Genomic DNA, 20,790 nt, shown 5'->3' with positions numbered 1-20,790 from the left:
TTTAAGTAAATTGTTTGGACTTTCTTAAAGTACATTTAATTTATTTAATTTAATAGATTTCATAGATTTCATAGACATTAGGGCTGGAAGGGACCTCAGAAGATCATAGAGTCCAGCCCTCTGCCCCAGGGGCAGGAAGTCAGCTAGGGTCACAGGATCCCAGCAAGATAAATGTCTAATTGACTCTTAAAGGAGTCCAGAGTAGCATTGTTTGGCACAACACACATACCAAGTGGTAGATCCAAGAAACGGTGAGGAACCTTTTGCGCAGGGTGACCATACATCCTGGTTTGGTTGGGACAGTTCCAGATTTTGGAGGCTGGTCCCAGTTGGCCAGTGAAAATTAATGTGAGTGTCCCAGGCACAGGGCAAGGAGGCAGAGAAGCAGGAACTATAAAATAAGAAGTCCTAGAAGACAGCAAGATTGCCCTAAAATAGGTTAGCTTGATTAGTGGAATGACCATTAAAAAGGGGAGATGATTGTTAACACCTGTTGCAGTGATCTCCCTGTTCTGGGAAACCCCTGGGGCTGGAGGATTGCCACTGCAGCAGTCTCCCCACCTCAGGGGTGCAGTGAAGAAGCCCCCAGGGCTGGAGGAAACTCCTGGGGCAGAAGGATCACTGCAGGGGGGGGATCCTGCCACCCTGGGGGTGCAGGAAACCTTGGGCCAGAAAATCTCAACAGTCCTCTGATCCTAAGGGTTTCCCACACCCCTGGGATATGGGGATTGACCTGTGGTGATCCTCTGGCCCCAGGGGTTTCCCCACACCCTGGAGTCATAGGAGCCCTGGATGCATGAACACCATAATACTGGGGATTGTGATTTTGCAATTCCTAGGGCTCAGGGATTTTTCACTAGACATGGTGCACCTTTGCAGCTGGGTGCCCTGTCAGCTGATGGGGCCTCAGCAGCAAGGGAGATGCTGCTACATGTGCAAAGTAAAGCTCGGAACTAACCAGCTATAAAGTTAGGATACATTTTCAAGGTTTAACTTGACAGCTGGTTGGAGCTTTTTGTTGTGTCATAGCTACTTTGCAGGTGTAGCTGGTCTTCTGGTAATTGCACAATCAGTTAACTGTGCAGTACCTGTGAGGTAGGGATGGGGCCTAAGTTCCAGAGACAGGTAGAAATTCAGATAATAGCATTTTCTCTTGGCTACCTCTAGAAACCTCCATTTTTGAGAATGACCTTTCAGAGATGCTCAAATCTGTCCATTTTCTGTACCAAGAACCTAGGAGGCTGAACTTGTATATTTAGATTGCCCTCCTCGGACTGGACACCTAATTTTTAGGCACTGCTATACAGAAATAGAGCCACGTGAGTGATCGATACTGAACTGGCCCCTAATGAGGTTTTGCTACTGCTAATCTATAATTGGGTAGTAAAATAGTTTCTGAATTATATATTGAATGCTATTAAACATTCCATTTTCAGTACCAGCATATTTCTTTTCTTTTTCAATGTACTTCATCATATACATTTGATTATGGGAGATCTCATAAGTAGTAATAATTCAGTAACCAACCTGAATTCAGAAAACAGTCACAACATTGATACAAAAAGGTAGTTAGCTGTATTAATCTGAAGTTAGACAGAAGGTGGGGCAAGGCAAAAACCTACCAGATGCTTTGAATGGAGAGTTGATCGCTTTATAGTATCTGATGGAGTAGGCTGTTGCGGTTGAAAGCTCATGCCTCTCTGAATTATTTTGTCTCTAAGGTGTCATGCTGCCTTACTTCTGCAGTATTAATGCAAATGTGTAATAACTATGTATTATTTTATCTTTAATGCAGTTTTGAAATTCAAAAAGAAACCTCGTTTTCTGGAGTTCTTTGTTCAAGTTTTACACCAAACACTGAATGAAGAGAAGTTTCAGCGAGTATTGGAGTGGGCAGGCTATGTGCAAGATTCCTTAAAAAGGTAGCTTTTTGCCCTGGGCCAGAATGCTAGGAGAGGGGACAAGTGACTGGGGGGAGTGTGGAGTACGTGCGGGGGAGCCTGGAGCCTGCCCCTGTGCCTGTGACTGCCTCTCCTCTCTCCCCCCCCACCCCCCAACTTGCCTTCTGCTTTGGCTCTGGTCTCCAGCCCTGTCCTGGCCTGGCTGGGAGCTGCCACCACTTCTTCGCTGGGCTGGGTTGAGGCCAGGCTGGGGCTATGCTGCTGCTGCTGCTGAATGCCCCAGAGGTGCAGAGCTGCAGTAGAAGGTAAGGAGGGTGTGTGAGTAGGGGGTGAGGAGCAAGGGGTAGGAGAGAAGGCTATGTGGGGGACAGGGGATGGGGTAGTAGGCACAGGCACCAAGGGGCAGATGGTAAATGGGCACATAACATGGGGCAGGCACAGGGGGGGACAAAGGAGTGGAGGTTTGGTCTCTTACCCCACACTACTGCTTTTCCCAGCTCAGCACTGGAAAGGAAGAATTTAGGATTCATAGATTTCATAGACATTAGGGCTGGAAGGGACCTCGGAAGATCATCGAGTCCAGCCCCCTGCCCAAAGGGCAGGAAGTCAGCTGGGGTCATAGGATCCCAGCAAGATAAGCATCCAGTTTCCTCTTGAAGATGTTCAATGAAGGCGCTTGAACCACCTCTGGTGGCAGGCTGTTCCAGACTTTGGGGGCTCGGACAGTAAAGAAATTCTTCCTTATGTCCAGCCTGAAACGGTCTTGTAGTAGTTTGTGACCATTCAACCTCGTCATCCCTTGGGGCGCTCTGGTGAACAAACGTTCCCCCAGATACTGGTGGTCACCCCTGATAAACTTGTAGGTGGCCATCAGATCACCCCTGAGCCTGTGCTTTTCCAGGCTAAAGAGCCCCAGGGCTCTCAGCCTGTCATCGTAGGGTCTGCTTCCCTGACCTCTGATCATGCGCATGGCTCTTCTCTGGACTCTCTCAAGCTTCTCCACATCCTTTTTGAATTGTGGAGCCCAAAACTGGACACAGTACTCCAGTTGCGGCCTCACTAAGGCCGAGTACAAGGGGAGAATGACGTCCCGGCATTTGCTTGAGAAGCATCTATGGATGCAAGCCAGTGTTTTGGTCGCTTTACTAGCCGCAGCATCGCATTGCAGGCTCATGTTCATCTTGTGGTCAATGATGACCCCCAAGTTTCTTTCTTTCATATTGCTAGCCAACATAGCACTGCCGAGCCTATAAGGATGCTGCAGGTTTTTCTTCCCAAGGTGGAGAACCTTGCATTTATCAGCGTTGAACACCATCAGATTCTCGTCCGCCCACTTGCTGAGCCTGTCCAGGTCAGCCTGGATCACCCGCCTGTCTTCTGGTGTGGATGCTTTGCCCCAAAGTTTGGTGTCATCGGCGAACTTGGCCAGTCCGCTTCTGACTCCAGTGTCCACATCATTAATGAAGATGTTGAACAGTATGGGTCCAAGGACAGAACCTTGGGGGACCCCACTGGTCACAGGACACCACGATGAGTGACTTCCATCAATTACTACCCTCTGGGTCCGACCCCGGAGCCAATTTTCCAGCCAGTGGATCGTGGAGGACCCAAGGTGACAATTGGCCAGCTTCTCCAAGAGGCGATCATGGGACACCAGATCGAAGGCTTTTTTGAAGTCAAGATATATGACATCAATCTCTTCTCCCTTGTCCAGGTGATAGGTCACCTGGTCATAGAAGGAAATGAGATTGGTCAAGCAAGACCTACCTGCAACAAACCCGTGCTGGCTATCCCTTAAGATGTTGACGTCGGCCAGTCCTTTAAGGATGGCCTCTTTAATAAACTTTTCTAAGATCTTCCCCGGGATAGAAGTCAGGCTAATGGGCCTATAGTTAGCCGGATCCACTTTCCTCCCTTTCTTGGAGATAGGTACCACATTGGCCTTCTTCCAGTCTTCGGACACTACACCGGAGCGCCAAGAGTTTTCAAAGATCCGTGCTAGAGGCTGGGCTATGATGCTCGCCAGCTCCTTGAGTACCCTGGGGTGAAGATTTTCAGGGCCGGCTGACTTGAAGGTATCCAGCTTCTCAAGATGTTCCTTCACAAAGTCAGCATTAATGGAGGGCAGGGGATCACCCTCACCCGGACTTCCCGGCCCTGTAGCAGGCATGGGCGTCCCATGGGGCTGATGAAAGACTGACGCAAAGTACCTATTTAATAGGTTGGCTTTTTCCTGGGCGTCAGTTGTCAGTTGCCCCATCTGGTTCAGCAGGGGTCCACTGTTGCCCCTGCTTTTCCTCTGGCTCCCCACATATCTGAAAAAGGACTTTTTATTGTCCTTGATGCTCAAAGCTAGCTGGAGTTCAGTTGCAGCCTTGGCTTTCCTGGTCTGCTCCCTACAGGACCGGACCAGTGCAGAATAATCCTCCTTGGAGGTGACTCCCATCCTCCATCCTTTGTAGGCCTTTCTTTTTAGCCTCAGGAGGTCTGCTAGGTCCCTGGAGAGCCAGGGGGGCTGCTGTGCCCTCTTGCTGCCTTTCCTCCGAGATGGAATAGACTGTGTTTGTGTATTGAGGATCGCTCCCTTAAGGAGCAACCACTCTTCTTGAACTCCCCTCTCCCTGTGGTCACGGTCCCTTAGGGCCTCACTGACAAGCCTCCTGAGTTTGTCAAAGTCGGCTTTCCTGAAGTCAAGGACTTGCATGTTGCTGACTGGCTTGCCAGCTTTTCGGTGGATGGTGAAGGTGATCAGCTCGTGGTCGCTGTCGCCCAGCTTCCCATCGATCACTAGGTTGCCGACTAGGTCATCCCCAGTAGCCAGTACCAGATCGAGCAGCGCCTCTCGTTGGCCCATAGACTTCTTGAGTCAGGTAGAGGTCATCCACGCACGAGAGGAAGCTCTGCAACCGCTCAGATTTTGCTGAGCGATCCTCCCACGAGATGTCGGGGTAATTGAAGTCACCCATGACAACCATGGTCCTGGAGCAAGCTGCCTCAGCCAGTTCCTGGGCAAACTCCTGGTCAAGCTCAGGACTTTGGGTGGGAGGTCTGTAATAGACTCCCACCATTGTGTCCCCTGTGCCATGTTCCCCACGGATTTTAACCCAGAGGGTCTCCAGCCATCCACCCTGGTTGCCAATATCGGCTTGCAGGGACGTGTAGCTTTCCTTAACATAGAGAGCTACACCCCAGCCCCTTTTCTCTGGCTGACCTTCTGCTAATTAGATTCTATTCATAGATAATTATAAACGTGTATAATTTTCCATATAGAGAGTCTAATTATTGGTGGGGTGGTCATCTTGCTTTCCAAATCATCTTGGATTTGGGTAAATATGGTAAGTCCCATGAGGTATGGAAGACTACACAGCTGCAGAAATTATTCTGTACTGTGAGGACGTATGAAGATTCTTCTACTTTGATAGTGTCTTAGTAAAGCTCACTTCTGTCGCAAATAGTTGCCCAAGTGTGTCAGTTTGAGCAGGTATATCCAGCAATGTAGCCATTATGGTTTTGGCAGTGATAGTGATAAGCCAGTAGTTTCTATGGGTCACTACTGTTGGTCAAGCAGGGTCAAATTTAAAGGAAAAGTGCAGCAAAGGAACTATTTTGAGTTGCCAGAGCAGGAAATTACAATGAGTGTGCAGTAAGAGTTTCATTTGCATGTATGTATTTTTCACCAAGCTGCTTCACAGATGTTTATATTCGACTGTTTTTTTGCCTTTTTGGCCTCACATAATGGGATGACATTTCGAGGCTTACTAGAAGGCTGTCTGTATCTACAGATATAGCTAATTTGCATGCATAAACCCATGTTAAAGAACATTAATATGGTTTCAAAATCAAGCACTCAAAATGCTGATATATATGGTAGATATGTGACTTAATTCAGTCCTGTCGTGTGTATGCAGTATGGTAAATTTTTTTTTAATTATTTCATGATCATATATTTTTTCCATGGGCTATTGCCTCATTCAGTCACCCTTTATTTAATGAGAACCTAAATCTTAAATTCAGATAGAAGATTAGAAATTATGTTTGGATTAATTCAGATATCTATAAATCTTTATATAAAAATAGCATCCACAAAGACTTATAAAGGATAACTATCTTTAAGAAAGCATAATGGGCTCCTTTGAGATGCTGAACACCCTCAACTGTCTTTGATGTTAGTAAGAACTGCATGGGCTTTAGTTTTTCCCACATACTTTAATTGTTATCTTACTAAGATTTATTATTAATACATGTTTATTAGGAGGAATCACCAACTTCTTGGTATCAAAGGAACTTCGGGGAAGGAAGGAGATGGGCTCAGCGTATCTGAAGATACAAAACGGTACACTACAGCAGTAGTGGAGTTTCAAAAAGTGAGTTGTACTTTTATTAAGCGCTATATATCTTTACTGTATAGGAACAATGTAAGCACAATAAAACCAACAATAATAAACACAGCAAACTGAAAATGAAAAATTGAAAGAAACAATTTCTAGCCTTTGGGGCACAAATTCTAACTCTTAACATGCCCTTTTCTCCAGAAAAGCCTGGGGAAAGAGTTAGGCTTTTCTAATGCCCTAAAAGCCAATTTTAGACAAGGCAGGGTAGTGAATTTCAAAGTTTTTGAAGGCTATCCTGTCATCAGCTTTTTTACAAAAAGACAAGTTTCTGGTATGAATCATTTTCATGGCAGCCTTGTACACAGAAATAAATTATTTTCCAAACAGAGCAGTTTGTCCCATATAGGTCTTTATACATCAGTACATCTTGTGTTCCACTCTGAAGGCTTGTTCACAGGGAAAGCTATTCCTGATTAATTCCCATCATTGATGTTTTTACTTCAAATTAGCTAAATTTACACAGGAATACAGCCAGAATTAACTTTTTCAGTACAAAATCCTATCGTAATTAGTTGTTGCAGGTCATCTATAAATCATGTTAATATGTGAGGATGGAGCTGTGGAAGAAGACTTTTAGGTCCACTGTACATGTTACAGGTATTACACAATTAAGTGGAGACCAGCTACATGTGGAAAGTAACTATCACAAGATAAAAAGCTCCAACCAGCTATAAAATTAGACCTTGAAAATGTGTACTCACTTTAGAGCTGGTTGCTATCAAGCCTGAATTTCCATGTGTAGCAGGGACTTTCCTGCTGCTGGATGCACCATGCCCAGCATGGCAGCTACAATCCTCAGGGTGTGGGGGTTTCCATGCAGTAGCTGCAATCCCTAGGGCTCTCTGCACCCTGAGGCTGGAGGATTGTAGTGATCCTCTGGCCTCAGGGATTTCCTAGACCCTCAGGGTTGGAGGATCACTTAGCAGCTATCCTCCAGCCCTGGGGATTTCCTGTACCCCTGGGGCAGGGAGATCTCTGCAGTGGCAATCCTCCAGCCCTGGGGCTCTGTGGAATGCCCCCGCACCTTGGAGCCCCTCACCTGGGGTGCATGGGGCTGCCCGCTGTGGGAGCTTGTTTCTGCTAGTTCAGGTGGAGCCCAAAATTGGGTCCCCTTGCACCAGTAATAAGGTACAATGTATTCTAATGTATGATCTTACAATTGCACCTCCTGCCATACACATGTGGCATGGCAGGAGGTGCTATTGTGAGAATTGCTCGTTAGATCCCATTGCGCCTTTACCTGCATGTGTAGAGGGGGCCCTAATGTCCACTGTATTGATAGTTAAAGATAAGAGATCATTATATGTTTCTACCCAACCATCCATAGAGTAGTCTCTTGAAAGAACATATTCCCATAGCTTAATTAAAGTCTGTCTTACATATCTTCAAGCAATTTGTAAAAAAAAAAAAAAAAATCACTTATGGATACTGTAATGAGGTTCCAAATGCTAGTGTATAGTGAAAAAAAAAGAAAGAAGTGAAAGCCTGTAAGACATTATCTTCCCACAATGTGAACAGCTAAGATATTCTCATTGGAATTTTAGTGGTCTTTGAAAAATATCTGTTTGTGTCCCAAAATGTCTACATCCTGCTGTATTTAAAAGGGATTTATGTAACTGATTCTTTAGAAATATAGGACTGCAAGGGCCCTCAGTGTTCATAGGTTTTCTTTAGAAATTTCTTATCTTGGTACAATCTTACTGAATTTTTTATTTTTTTTCTTATTTATTGCAATTTAAATAAAGAAATAAAGTCTGAAATTTTACAGTACCAAAATTAATAATTTACAATTGAGGTGGATCCAGGGGGTTACAGTGGTGCAGTTGCATCTCCCTTGCACTGCCATCTTGTGGAAGGCATGTCAGTGGCTCCTGTTCTCCATAGCCCCAGATGCCTGGGTCTCTGGAAAAGTCCAGGCAGGTACTGATATCAGACAATGACAGGGATGGGAGGGTGAGGCATGGCAGGAAGCACTGGCCTGGCAGGGACAGCTGGGGATGGGGTGGTATTGGATGGGGAGCAGACACAGGAAGGATGAACCCAGTACCATAATTTGGGGAGCAGGCAAGGTACCAGCCCTGGTGCCAACCTAGTTTGGGCACCAGAATGGCTCCCTCGCCCCTGCAGAGTCCAGCAGCAGCAGCATCCAGATATTGTAAAAGAGGACCTCAATCATTACTTTTGGCCCCGTGGAAAACCAGGGGATCTTGTCCAAACTTCCCTGCAGGTAGACTCCACCATGGCAGCAGCAGCAACACCTAGGGACTGGTTTTGAATTCATGGAGTAGGTAGGACCTTGTCCTCTCTCCACCCCCATTCCACAGCTTTTATTGAGAGTGCAAATCCTGCTCATTACGCCTCTGGGTAAATCTATCTGGCACCATTGCTGTCCCTGGATGACCTAGGTGTAGAATGGGAGGGGAGCCCCTGAGCCCTTTCTACTTTGTTCCAGCTATGTGGGGTGCCAGGCTTGACTGGGAACAGAGACAGCAACAGGCAAGTTCCCTCTTCCTGCTCCTGTTCCCAGTTGTCCTCATATAGGAAGGGGTGGGGGCATGCAGGGAGCAGGCACAGGGAGGGGGCTGCCTGTACAGCTGCTCCCCACAACTGGAGGATTCTGACCACTGGGGGACACTTGATGGGGCTGGGCAGGGAAATGGCAGGAAAGAGGGACCCATATGCCACCATTGTCTGGCTTCTCTGGGTACCGGGGCAGGGGGAGCCTCAGGGCTTCCTCTGCCCTGGTCTAGGCTCTTTCGAACCTCTGCCTGGTCTCCCCTCCCTCTGGTGTCACCTGCTGGCCTAGGAGCTGTAGCCTCACCCCAATCTGCACCATCATCTGAGGGTCAGCACCGGTGGCATCTTAATCGTGGGTCTTCTCATGTTTACAGTGATGGAGAAAGAATGATGATTTCAGTGATTGAAATATATCGATAAGTGAAATTGTGGGAGCTGATAGAAGTGGCATTTGTCATGTGATCAGTGCCTTGAAAGCACTTTACAGCCATGCTCTGACAGAAGTACATGGCTTCAGAGTGCTTTAAAAGTGCCCAATTGCACAATAAATTAATCCTCATTAAGTGAGGGTTCAGATGAAGGCACTCCAAAGTGGAGTACCTTCATTAAATTCTGTAAGTCTTTGAGCATGAGCAGGGCTAGGCTGATGCAACCCAGCTGCACCCCCAGGGCTGTCTGCAAGATGGGAGGGAGCTGCAGGCTGGGATGTGCCCAGCCTGAGCTGGAGCAGGGGCAGGTAGATTGGAGTCATCCCATCTCAGAGGGACTCCACTCATCCCCACTCCAGCTCAGGCTTGGCACACCCCATTCCGCTCCCTCCCCTTCCCTTCTCCCCCTTCTCCCCCTGCCATCCTGCAGGTAGCACAGGAGCTGAGAGAGGGTGGGGCTAGGGGAGACAGGCTACAGGCAGGCAGCTCCTCAGCTGGATTGGCTCCAAAGTGAAGCTCTATTCCCCCTCACTGCAACCCAACAGGGAACATCTGTTGGGTTGAGGGGGAGGGGGCAGTCTAACTCATGGCGTTTTCTGTGAAGTGCCATGAGTTAGACTGGGGAGCTGTACATCTGTCAGCACCCAGAGTTAATCTTGGAATCCTGACCTTATATTTATGTTATTTTAAAGAAATCGGAAACCCCAACTTTGAAGAACCCAAGAAAGGAAATAGTTACCCCTGCTAGAAGAAAGGACACTCTCAGACAATATTATGTGAAACGCCGCAGTATCCGAGGGAAGTCTCCAGAAGCACAAAGGTAAATTTGCAGATTGATAATTCCCTGAGCTCATTCCACAGAAGCATAATTAATTTTAACAGAAGTTTTATTTTATAAATAAGTATGTTGTTTCTAAATTCATGTAAAAATGAACAAGATCCAGAAAGGGTTTTCTATAACAGCAAAATCACAGATTACCTTTTTCTCTGAGACTCTTGAATGGTGTAATATGTGCTTCAGAGCCTATGAAAAAAACTGCTTTAGGATCCTGATAATAATATTGTAAAATTCAGAGAATGTTTGGAGGCCTTGCCTGATGGTTCAGAAGAGTAGTATTTTTTCACTTGTGTTAACTCAATCAAATTAGTTTATCACAACAGAAAGCCTTGTTTAGGTGAAGGCTAATATTTTTGAAGTTGCACTGGAAAGCTTAGGTTTTCAAGAGTCTAGGGAGAGAATTTCTGTAATTTCCATCATTCAATGTTCAGTCTCTTCTGCTTGCCATCAGAAATATTGAGAGATGACATTGTTAAAGGATAAAAGCATCTTCACATGGAGAAAATAGCAGGTACTGAAGGGTTCTTTAATCTAGGAAAAAATACATAATATGAATGATGGATGAAAGCTACAGCTTGACGCTTTCAAATTGGAAATAAGATACTTTTTTTTTAATGGTGGGGGTGATTAGCAATTGGAACAAACTATTAAGGAAAACAGTAAATCCTCTATTTCCTTATGTTGTCCCATCAATAATGGATGTCATTCTGCAAGTTATGTTAGTCAGACATAATTTAGTTATTGGGCTCAGTTAAGGGGTAACCGGGTGAAATATAAAGGCCTACGAGATCAAACTAGATGATGTAATGGTTCCTTCTGGCCTTAAAATATATGAGACTATGATCAGTAAGACTCATGTAAATTTAGTATTCTTAAACAGGAGGCTGATACCTTCAAATCATTAGATCTTTGTATAAAATAATTCCATGAAAATTAGCAAGATGATGAATAGGAAGAAGAATTATTTGATTCTATTATAGTGTATCATTACCTTATTTACAGAGAAACTTGGGAAAAGTTTTCCTATTCTTTACCCATGTTGCCCTAAATAACTTCAGACTGGAGCTTCAGAGAAGGTTTCTAATCGTTTGTGGGGGACACAATAGAACAGTCAGCCAAATTATGTATTTTTTGACATCAACACCTCTGACTGCATTTAGGAGCTTTTCTAATTCATTTATGGAAGGTATTATATGATATGGTTGCCTATGAGAAGACGGGACTAGACTCAATGACCTTTCTAGGCCCATGGTCCTACTTTAGGACCAACATCAGGAGTTAACCCTCCTAATGCCTCTTTCAAAAAACTTCTGTCAGGAAAACGTCTTTTGGAATTAGCCTCTCTACACGTAACTGCAGACACAAGCCCTTTACTTGTGGAGTTTAGATACAAAATCAGTCAAAGAAACATGGCTTATAAAAGTATCTTATACATCATACTTTAAAAAGATTTTATAAATACCAAATTTGGTATTTTGACTCCTCCTCAGTCCATGAATGATAACTTCAGTGAGTTTCAGTATTGTGCTTTGAAAACTTATTTTTTCAAATAATGAGAACTTCTACATGTGTCTATTTTTAAGTAGGTTGCCCAAATATTGATAGATTTGACTGCCCTATTTTTTAGTTTTGAGACACTACCCTTAATTTGGTAGGAGCTTATGACATTCCAAAATCCACTGGTATTAGATATAAAGAAAATCTAGTGTATCCTGATTCCTTTTTATGTATAATAATTTTTGTTATGGTCTATTTTAATTACAGAGGTGCAAGTAGCTCCAAATACAAAGCAAAATTCTCAAGCAAAACTTGTAAAAATGAGTAACGAATGAGATGAGATGGAAGGATTTGATTAGTGTGCTATAGAACAGAGGTTCTCAAACTTTTTCTTATTGCACACCCCCTTCCAGACTTACTACCTGCCCATGTACACCTACCAGCATATGTTTTATATTTTACCACTTAAATGCCAATTATTATAATGAAAATAAAATCTGTCATTACACATTTTCTCCTGTGTGCCCCCCACAGATATCTTGCGTACCCCCCAGGGGTCTGCATACCACAGTTTGAGAACCCCTAGTGTAGAATATATCAGGATGTAAATGTATTTGCAAAAGAAAAATGTAGCCTGCCTTGGTTCAGTATTATACAATCTGTAGAAAGGCATAATATGTTTATGAGGTAGTGGAAGGCTGTTGATATGCAACGGTGTGTACACATGTCACATCATTTTCTCTTCCTGCACTGCTTTAAAGCCCTGGTCTAGCTCTGGTAACGTACAACACTGTTAACATATTTTTGTTTAGGAAAATGCAAGAGGAGTTACAAAAAGTAGCTTTTCACACCCTGGTAACACTATTGAATCCAGTTGTTAGTAATCACTTAAAACGAAAAAAATTCCATCAAGCATGTCTTGAGGAGATGCCCTGGAGGTCTCAGATGAATATTTATCTGGCAATTACACAGTTCTGTTTGTTTAAGAAGAAGCTGGAAGATCAACATAATATTGGAGTTTGCAGTTTACAACATTTGAACAGGTATAATATTATATATACAGTAATGTTTAAAATATTGACTGCATGATTAACACCTAACTCATATTTTTAATATGAGTTACAATGGCATAGTCAGTTTGGTTACATGACAGCTCTTTTCCTGTATGCAAATGACTGATCAAAATTAAATTTTGGTAGAATTAATTTTTTGGATATTTATTTGGAAGTTATTATTTATCTTATTTTTACCTGCTTTCATAATGATTTTGTCTCTAATTGTTAGGGACCTACTCAGTTCGTGATTTTGTGGATTTCACAGAAATCGTGAAATCAGGCATTGTCTGTGAAGTCGGGCAATGTCCATGAAACCTGCAAAAAAACCCCCAAACAAAACCCCTACTAAAAATAAAATGCTGCCTCCCCAGTGAGCATGAAGGGGAGCAGGCAAGATGGCTGCTGCCCCTGCCCCTTGCCACTGATTAGCTGAGGGATGCGTATAATGCAGTCCCACTCCTTTCCTCCTCTCCACCAATAGGTGGTGAGGGGCAGGACCACATGATGGACAGTCCTTGTAACCAATCAATAGTGAGGGGCAGGGCGAGTGGGGCCCCTTGGCCAATCAGAGGTGTGTGTGGGGGTGGGGGACACTGCAATAAGCCCATGAAAATGGTGGCTGGTCTTGTGATCTGTGTGCAAAATCGGCTGCCCACATCTTTGATTTGGGTAGATCCCTACTGACTGTAAGCTGCCATGAACCTTTGCTGGGTAGGGTATCATTTAAATCAGCTAAGAAAGTAAGTCAGTCAGTCTGCTGTAACACAGTACCTAGAGCTTTTTTAATCTTTTTTTTTTTTTATTATGACCTGCAGTTATGATGTTCTAGACCCTGAAATTTTCTCATTAAATAATTCTGGTATCATAGTGGTACGGGAAAGACAAGATGTAAACTTAAGAGCACCAAGTTATCCACTGCTTAAAAAATCACATTCAGAAATCACCAAAGGAATAACTGGTAAGAATTAGGAATGGATAAAGAAACTGAATCTGTTTAACCTAGCTTTCTTTATTACTCTATTTAACAAGCCTGGATTTACAAACCAGCTCATATAGGTAGAAATATGGATGAATATGGTACGGTTTGAATGGATTGGAAGTCAGAAGAACCCTGGATTCTATTTCTGGCTTCTTTACTGATTCATTATGTAACACAAGCAAATCACTTCTACTTCCTTACAGAGATGTTTGGGTGAGATCCCCTAGTTTTCCCAGAGGTCAAAAGTAATGATTTTTTTCCTCCTAATAATGGGGACTTGTAGCAGTACTGGCCAGTAGAATTTTCTCTTCATAGTCTTCCACAGTCTTTGTTAAGAGAAGTTCTTAGCACTGAGCTGAGATCTTGACAGGAAAATTATGGGGAGAATACATAGGAACATAGGAATCTTATTTATTTTTATTTCTCTGAATTTCCATTCAGTTCTGACTGGTCCTAATGTCTGATCACAGGTGTCGCAGGCTTAAGCATTGCCTATCTTCTGCCCAGTAGTATAACTGAAGGGGGTGACTGGGGCTGCTGCTTTTGGGAGGTGGAGAGGGGGGGAGGACACGCACATATAACTGGTGTTGCCCTATTCATTGCCATGACCCGGAACACAGAGTTGTTCCTTCAGTCCTATACTTGTACCATTGTGCTATTCCTGAATGATGGTCACATGAGATTTTTATTTTGACTCTGGGAAGGTCACATCCACAAACATTGTGATGTTTGCATGTCCTATTGATATCTGAAATCTCCTACTAAATCAATATAGAACGAAGCATAGATCTGCTAAGGGGGAGAGGGGACCACACCAAAATGTGGATTATCTTTTGCCAGCCCACAGTTGAAGCCACATCAGAAGGCAGCAGTGAGCACTACCTTCAGTATTGGTCTAGTTGCATTTGATTCAGCTATCTCCAGGTGTTGTTTATGCCATTTTAATTTCTGTAGTACACACTCTTCAACAGCATGTGTCTTTGGTACTGGTACCAGCATTCAGCTCTTTGTTGGTACCAATGTCCATCCAGCCACAAGTATCTTCATCTTTGGCACAGGCTTTAACAAAATCACACTGATTGGTACCAAAATTCTGCATGTTGGCTTTCCTGCTTTCTATAGCTTTGCTTGCACTTTTGTACTGGGATCCCACAAGATTTTTTTCATGGAATTGATACAATACTCACCACTCATTCCTTTGAGTTTCCCATTTTCAGCACCAGCACAGTCTAATTTTATGATACCAAGCACAGAAGTACCATCAGTGAGAAGCCAATCAGCACCTCCCTTCCTATACTACTATTCTGTGGCATCCTCTGAATCTGAGGAACAACTGTGGTCAATAAGATCCCAGGACCCTTTTTCCTCTGTTCTTACCTCAGGAAAAGGCACTCAATTGTGTGCACACCATGAACAAGGTACTGGCTCATATAAGCATCATCTAGATTACGATCAACATTCATTTTTGGCTGCTGGCATTTTATAACTTTCAAGATCCATTTTGTATGTGGGGGGGGGACTTTATCATAGGGGACTTGATTGCTCACTTATTTTTTTTCTCATATTAACTTCCTCATAGCACTTTAGGTAGGGATTATCAAATAAGATCAAAGACAGGGTCTTTCACTACTTCTTCAAGGGATTTATGAAATGGAACAACCTGCTTCAGGTAATATTTCATTGTTATTTCCAAATGAGGTGGTGATACCTAAGCTAATTTCTTGAATTCCTGATGATTATAAAGTTTTTCAGGATTTACTGTGGAAAGTAGCAGCAACTCACAAAATTCCCACTGAGAAGGTACAGGAAAGACTGTACAAGCTTCTGCATTTTCTGCACACATTGGTAGTGAACCAGTTAGCAAATCTGATAAATAAACAATTATTAGACCTTGACTTGATTGTAAAATAGATGCCAGGCTCATTAATACCATCTTAATCATGCAGATAAGTGGCATTGAGCATTGTCACCTGGCTTTGATTGATTGATTTTTCCATTTACCCAGTACCACGATCCCTTGTAGTTAGCCACTAATGAGAGGCCTTGACAAAGCTGGCAAAAATCTGCTCCTAAAGACAAGGAGCTCGACTGTCTGAATCTCTTCAGCAGAAATTTAAACACTGAACCAGTGGACAAGAATCACTGATGTTAAAGAAATGCTAGCAAATAGGCCTATGTAAACTGGAGTGCCCTGCACTATCATTTTGATGAATGACTAATGGAGTAGAGACATCAGTTACATTTACCTTAGCTGAAGGCCAGCCTGTCTCAAAGACTTCTTTTTACATGGACAGCAGATTTTAGGGCAATTGTATTTGTAACCACTATGTCTTTTCCTCCTGATTAGCTTTATGGGCACTCCCACTGACACGATTTGCCATTTTAAAGCTGTAATGTACTTTATAATAAAGTGCTGGTGCAGTAAGACTCCCTTAAAAACCTGAAAGCAATGTTCAGATCTTTAGGAGTTTTTATCTCAAGGCTTCTGAAAAAGCACATCAGGCTACACATGTACTTAAGGCAACCTTCATAATACCAATACAGGGGACCAGAGCTTGTAGCAAAGGGGCATAGTCTCTTCAAGATGAAGCATTTTTCATCCACAGCTATCAAATCCCATGATCTCCCAACCAGAAAATTTGACTTTCTGTGCATCATCAACTCACCTCTTTCTTCAGGACTGCTTTTCATATTCTTATCTTTGACCATTGGCTAGCCATTGGTTAACTTATTTCCAACATGCCTGGTCCAAAATAATTTCAGAACATTGGATGTTAAAGATCACGGAGAAAGGGTTATATAATACTATTTTTTGTTACACACCCATATACCCATTCCCATCTCTATTTAAAGACTCTTTTAACAAGAGCGTATTTCAAAAGGAGGTCCAATTTCTGATGGTCCTTTGTAAAATAAAGGACTTACCTCTTCAAACAGGGAGAATTCTGCATTTGAAAGAAGTAAAGTATCAGTCAGAATCCAAGATATCAAGTCAAAGGTTGAGATGAGATCATAGTCAGAGCAAGCCTTTGGTCAAGCTGAGAGGTCTGAGGCAAGAATAGAAGCAATCCAGAACAAAAGCAAACAGAAGCAGGCAAGAGAGAGGAACAGGAGCAATCCGTAACAGGCAGGAGGCAGGAACAGAAGCAGTCTGCAACAGAAGCAATCCATAACAGGTAGGAGGATCCAAGACCAGTGGTCAGAGCCAGATGTCACAAGCCAGGGTTGCAGAGCTGAAGTCAAAGTCAGGATCAAGTGCTGAAGTTGACTTAGAGGAGTTTCAGGCAAAGAGCACAAATCTGTTCCTTGAACAGCTTGTTGTTGTCCATTGTGGGCTTATAAAGCCTAAGTGGACAGGGCCCTGTACCTGTACCCCTTAGGGATGACTCAGCCTGAGCTCTGATAATTTGTAGCTGAGGCCTGAAACTGGACCAGCCAAGCATAGGCTTATCACACCTACGTATATTGAAATGAAGTGCCATTCAAAATGCATAAAAGGTCTGTCTATACAAGACACGTTGTTCACGTGATATCAGACAGTACAACAGCTGTAATTTACTTTCTTGGTATAGATCCATATTTTTCAAAATTTTAATGTCACAGAACACTTTCATATCACTTATGTTGCTGTGGAACCCCTATCCTATCCTAAAGACTGACATAAAGGCAGACGACTGAGCTTGGCAATTGTGGTGCATTGCTTCCCAGCCCAGTCTCTTGAACCTTCAGTGATCTATTGCAGAACTGTGGGGAATTTTGAAAACGCATTTTGGTATAGAGGACATGTCAGTAGACAACCTGAACAGATGATTTGTGGTCAGTGATGAGTAGTTGATGGAACTCAACTATCATTTATAAATAATAAAAGAGCCTTCTACAAGATGCACTTCCCTCTCAAAGTGCAAGAGTTTCTCCCTTTGCTTCCATTAATGCTTTTAATCGTAGCATAAATAGTAATCTCATATGTGCGTGCAATTTGTGGTGTTATAAAATCGCAAATTGGTCACAAAGATGTTCCTTGTGGCTGGTTTGTATCATACTTTAATTTGAATAGGTGGCATGAGCATGCTGGGACAGGTACCTGAGATTGGGGAGCTGCTCTCTGACCTCGGGCTCCCTGTGCCCATGTGCAACTCTGTTGCATATGTGTCCTTTGAACATGCCAGATGGATTGGGGGAGCCTGAGATTGGGGAGCTGCTCCCTGATCTGGGACTCTTCCCCTAGCATGTTCAAAAGGCATACATGTAGCTGGGCTGAACACATGGCCTCTGAACATGCTGGTAGTTGGGGTATCTGAGATCAAGAAGCTGCCCTCTTGATCTTGGGCTTCGTGTGTGCAGGAACACAAGTAGTCAACAGGCAACCCCTGGATCCAGGACACAGCCATATCCTACCCTTTGAAAAGCATGCCATGAAGTCCAGCATGGGGTTCTCCAGTGCCAGGGTGCATCAGCAGCAGGGTGTCTGAAATTGTGATCCCAGGCTCTGTGTAGTCTGGCAATTTGAGAGGCGTACCATGTAGCCTGGTATTGGGGAACCAGTTCCCCAGTGCTGGGCTGCCTGGAGAATCTTTAAAATTCTAGGTACCAGCAGAGCCATGGATTGGGAACTGGGTCCTTGATCTGGGGCTTCCCCTGTATTGGCTGACCTGCAGTAGTATTTGGGGAGCTTTGTCCTGGATCTCAAAAATCACATGTCCTGCCATGTATGTCTGGCACTGCAGGACATGCAGTTTACTGTGATCCAGGATAAAATTCCTCCGCTCCCATTGTACAATTAAATTAATACTGCCAGGGCACTAAAACTTCTTTGTATTCTTTCACCCCATAGTCAAAGGAGTTGTAAAGGTTACTGCAATCCTGTTAGGGAACCTGCCCCGTTATAGGACTTAAAAGAAAACACATGGGAGATGATTCTCAGCAGTTGCTCCTCAGCTCTGGAACTCCCTCCTCTTTGAAGTCCACCAGAGTTTGACCCTGCAAGTGTTTAGCAAACAAAGCTAGGCTGGGATATTGTTTAGGGTATTTCTGTTTCATGTTGATACTCTAGTTCTCTTTTAAGTTGTTCTGTTTTATCGCTCATTCTACTGTTTTATAAATTATTTTGCCTTCAGTGTAAGCTTCTCTGACCCTTTGTTGGGAAGGGTGGCGTATAAATAAATCAATGAAACCTCATTCTCTCTAATTTTATGGGTGACAGATGCAGGGGAAAAATGTGCTTTACCAGAAGAAACAGCACGTTAGTTGTACCTGGCTCTGCAGCGTCTGTATAGATTGGGCACTTCAGCAGGGCTTTTTGGTGCTTTTATCCAAAGTTGATTTCATCATCTATTAGATAAAAGTGCCAAAAAGCTCTGTTGAAGTGCCCGATCTATGCAGACGTTGTGCAGACCAGGTCCAACTAATTCCTGTTCTGGGCAGGTGCTGGGTTTGGTGCTGGGGTGTGCAGAGTTTAAAGTTAAGCATGATTTTTTATGTCTGTAAGCAGCCTTTGAGCCTATCACTGCATGTCCCTTTCCGCATCTCTGTGGTGATGTCCTTCATCTTAGAAGGTGAGTCAAATATCTACCATGATGACAAAGCGTCCTTACATTTGTCATTCCTAAGGACAGTATTTCCATGTTTCTATACCTAAAATTTCTCCCTTAATTAGATAATCTTACAGTTTCATGTTAATTGACCCATTTATTTTCCTGTATTTTTCTCAAAACCACAACACAGAGAAAACCATAACAAAGTGCACACGCTGAATATATGCAACTGGGAGGCATACGTACCTTTGGTTTATGTTGAGATCCATCTTGGTGGAATTAGGTATCTTTACCACTCTTTGTGGCTTATTTTAGGAGGATTAAAAAGGAACCTAAAGCATCTCAGAGAATATCCAACTTGATATCACAATATATAAGATATATGAGTTGGCTTGGAAGTCACTTCTAGAAAATGTTTTGGCTCGTTCAGTCCACCCCTGGCATTTCCTTAATCTTAGTCTTAATTTTGCTGGATTGAGGCATCAACCACCAGGTTCTCTGTTAACACATTTAAACTTTACACAAAGGGAAAAATAAATCCTTTCCCCTCACTTCCCCTCGAATTGCCACCAGAGGAATTTTGGGAAGCCGATGAAAGGCCATTTTCCTAAAAGCTTCAGCTCTTCAGGGAAGGAAGGCTCATGAACTGAAGAAAAAAGTGAGTTTGATTAGGAGCCCAAAGAAAGTCTTGGGCATACTACTATTTTGTTTAAACCAGTTCTTCCATCCCCACCCCAGTGAAAACGTATTCTGGTGTTCTAACTACTATCTCGTTAGCTTTACCATTTCCTCACTTCTGACCATTTAAGTGCAACAAAACTTTAACTCTTTGGTAATCAGGATTTTCATATGTTTTTTGAGAACTATAACTCAATTTTAATTTTCCAATGAACTTTTCACCTTCAGATCATGGTAAATTTTCTGAGAACAGTGTTAAAATGAATGAAGTAGATACTCCTCGAACTCAAATGACAAATTCAGAATTATCTCTTCCAATTTCCACCAAAGAATTTGACCAATCTGCATCCAGTGCCAGTTTGTTAGAGCATTTCACAAAAACCTTTCTGTATTTAAGAAGAGCAGTGGTAAGATACAACTTTGAATTAAGATGTTTTCTATTATGCTACAGCTTTTGAAAAAATGAATAAATACATCCCCCATTTCCTTAAAAGCATTTAAATAGGGAAAGTCCAATGATTTTTCATCCTAAGGAAAACATTCATATACTGTATATCAGGGGTCAACAACCAAATGGTCTGTGGGCTGGATCTGGCTTGCAGAATTGGAGCTTCAGCTGTGCTCCATGACAGGGGCTTTTACCTTTGCTCGCAGCCCTGCTCTGTGGCCAAGTAGCTGGAAGCAAAACTTGAACCAATGGCAGAAGTTAGTTTTCATTGGAAAGGCTTTCCTTTTTTCTGCCAGGATTTCAGTTGGTACCTCATAAAATGATTGATGCGTCTCAAGTCCAATCTTATTTAGCTGCTATTTCTATTTTGCTGTACACATCAACTGAACTATTTAAATTCCACGTGCAAATGAGCGTCAGTCTTCATTATTGGTGGTGTCAGATTCAGAAAAAAGTCATATATAATCTGATCCTTGGTTCAATTTTCAGATCTAGCTGGGGAAAAAAATCTTATAACTTATAAATTG

The 20,790-nt window shown here is 43.0% G+C and overlaps 1 protein-coding gene across 6 annotated transcripts in view; it reads left to right on the top strand.

The window, feature by feature from the left end:
- The window catches only part of CFAP54 (cilia and flagella associated protein 54), a 250,254-nt gene that overhangs the window by 113,250 nt on the left and 116,214 nt on the right, over positions 1-20,790 (top strand). For 5 of the 6 annotated variants that reach the window (XM_019480941.2, XM_019480937.2, XM_019480934.2 and 2 more), the window contains exons 31-37: positions 1,796-1,922; positions 6,154-6,265; positions 9,930-10,057; positions 12,385-12,615; positions 13,443-13,585; positions 14,824-15,024; positions 20,044-20,222. In XM_019480941.2, coding sequence (XP_019336486.2) covers positions 1,796-1,922; positions 6,154-6,265; positions 9,930-10,057; positions 12,385-12,615; positions 13,443-13,585; positions 14,824-15,024; positions 20,044-20,222 — 1,121 coding nt within the window. The remainder of the gene's footprint in view (positions 1-1,795; positions 1,923-6,153; positions 6,266-9,929; positions 10,058-12,384; positions 12,616-13,442; positions 13,586-14,823; positions 15,025-20,043; positions 20,223-20,790) is intronic. The other variant, XM_019480938.2, reaches the window with a different exon arrangement.

This window comes from Alligator mississippiensis, chromosome 4, assembly GCF_030867095.1.
Source record: "Alligator mississippiensis isolate rAllMis1 chromosome 4, rAllMis1, whole genome shotgun sequence".
NCBI lineage: Eukaryota > Metazoa > Chordata > Crocodylia > Alligatoridae > Alligator > Alligator mississippiensis.
This window is presented reverse-complemented; position numbering and strand designations above follow the sequence as displayed.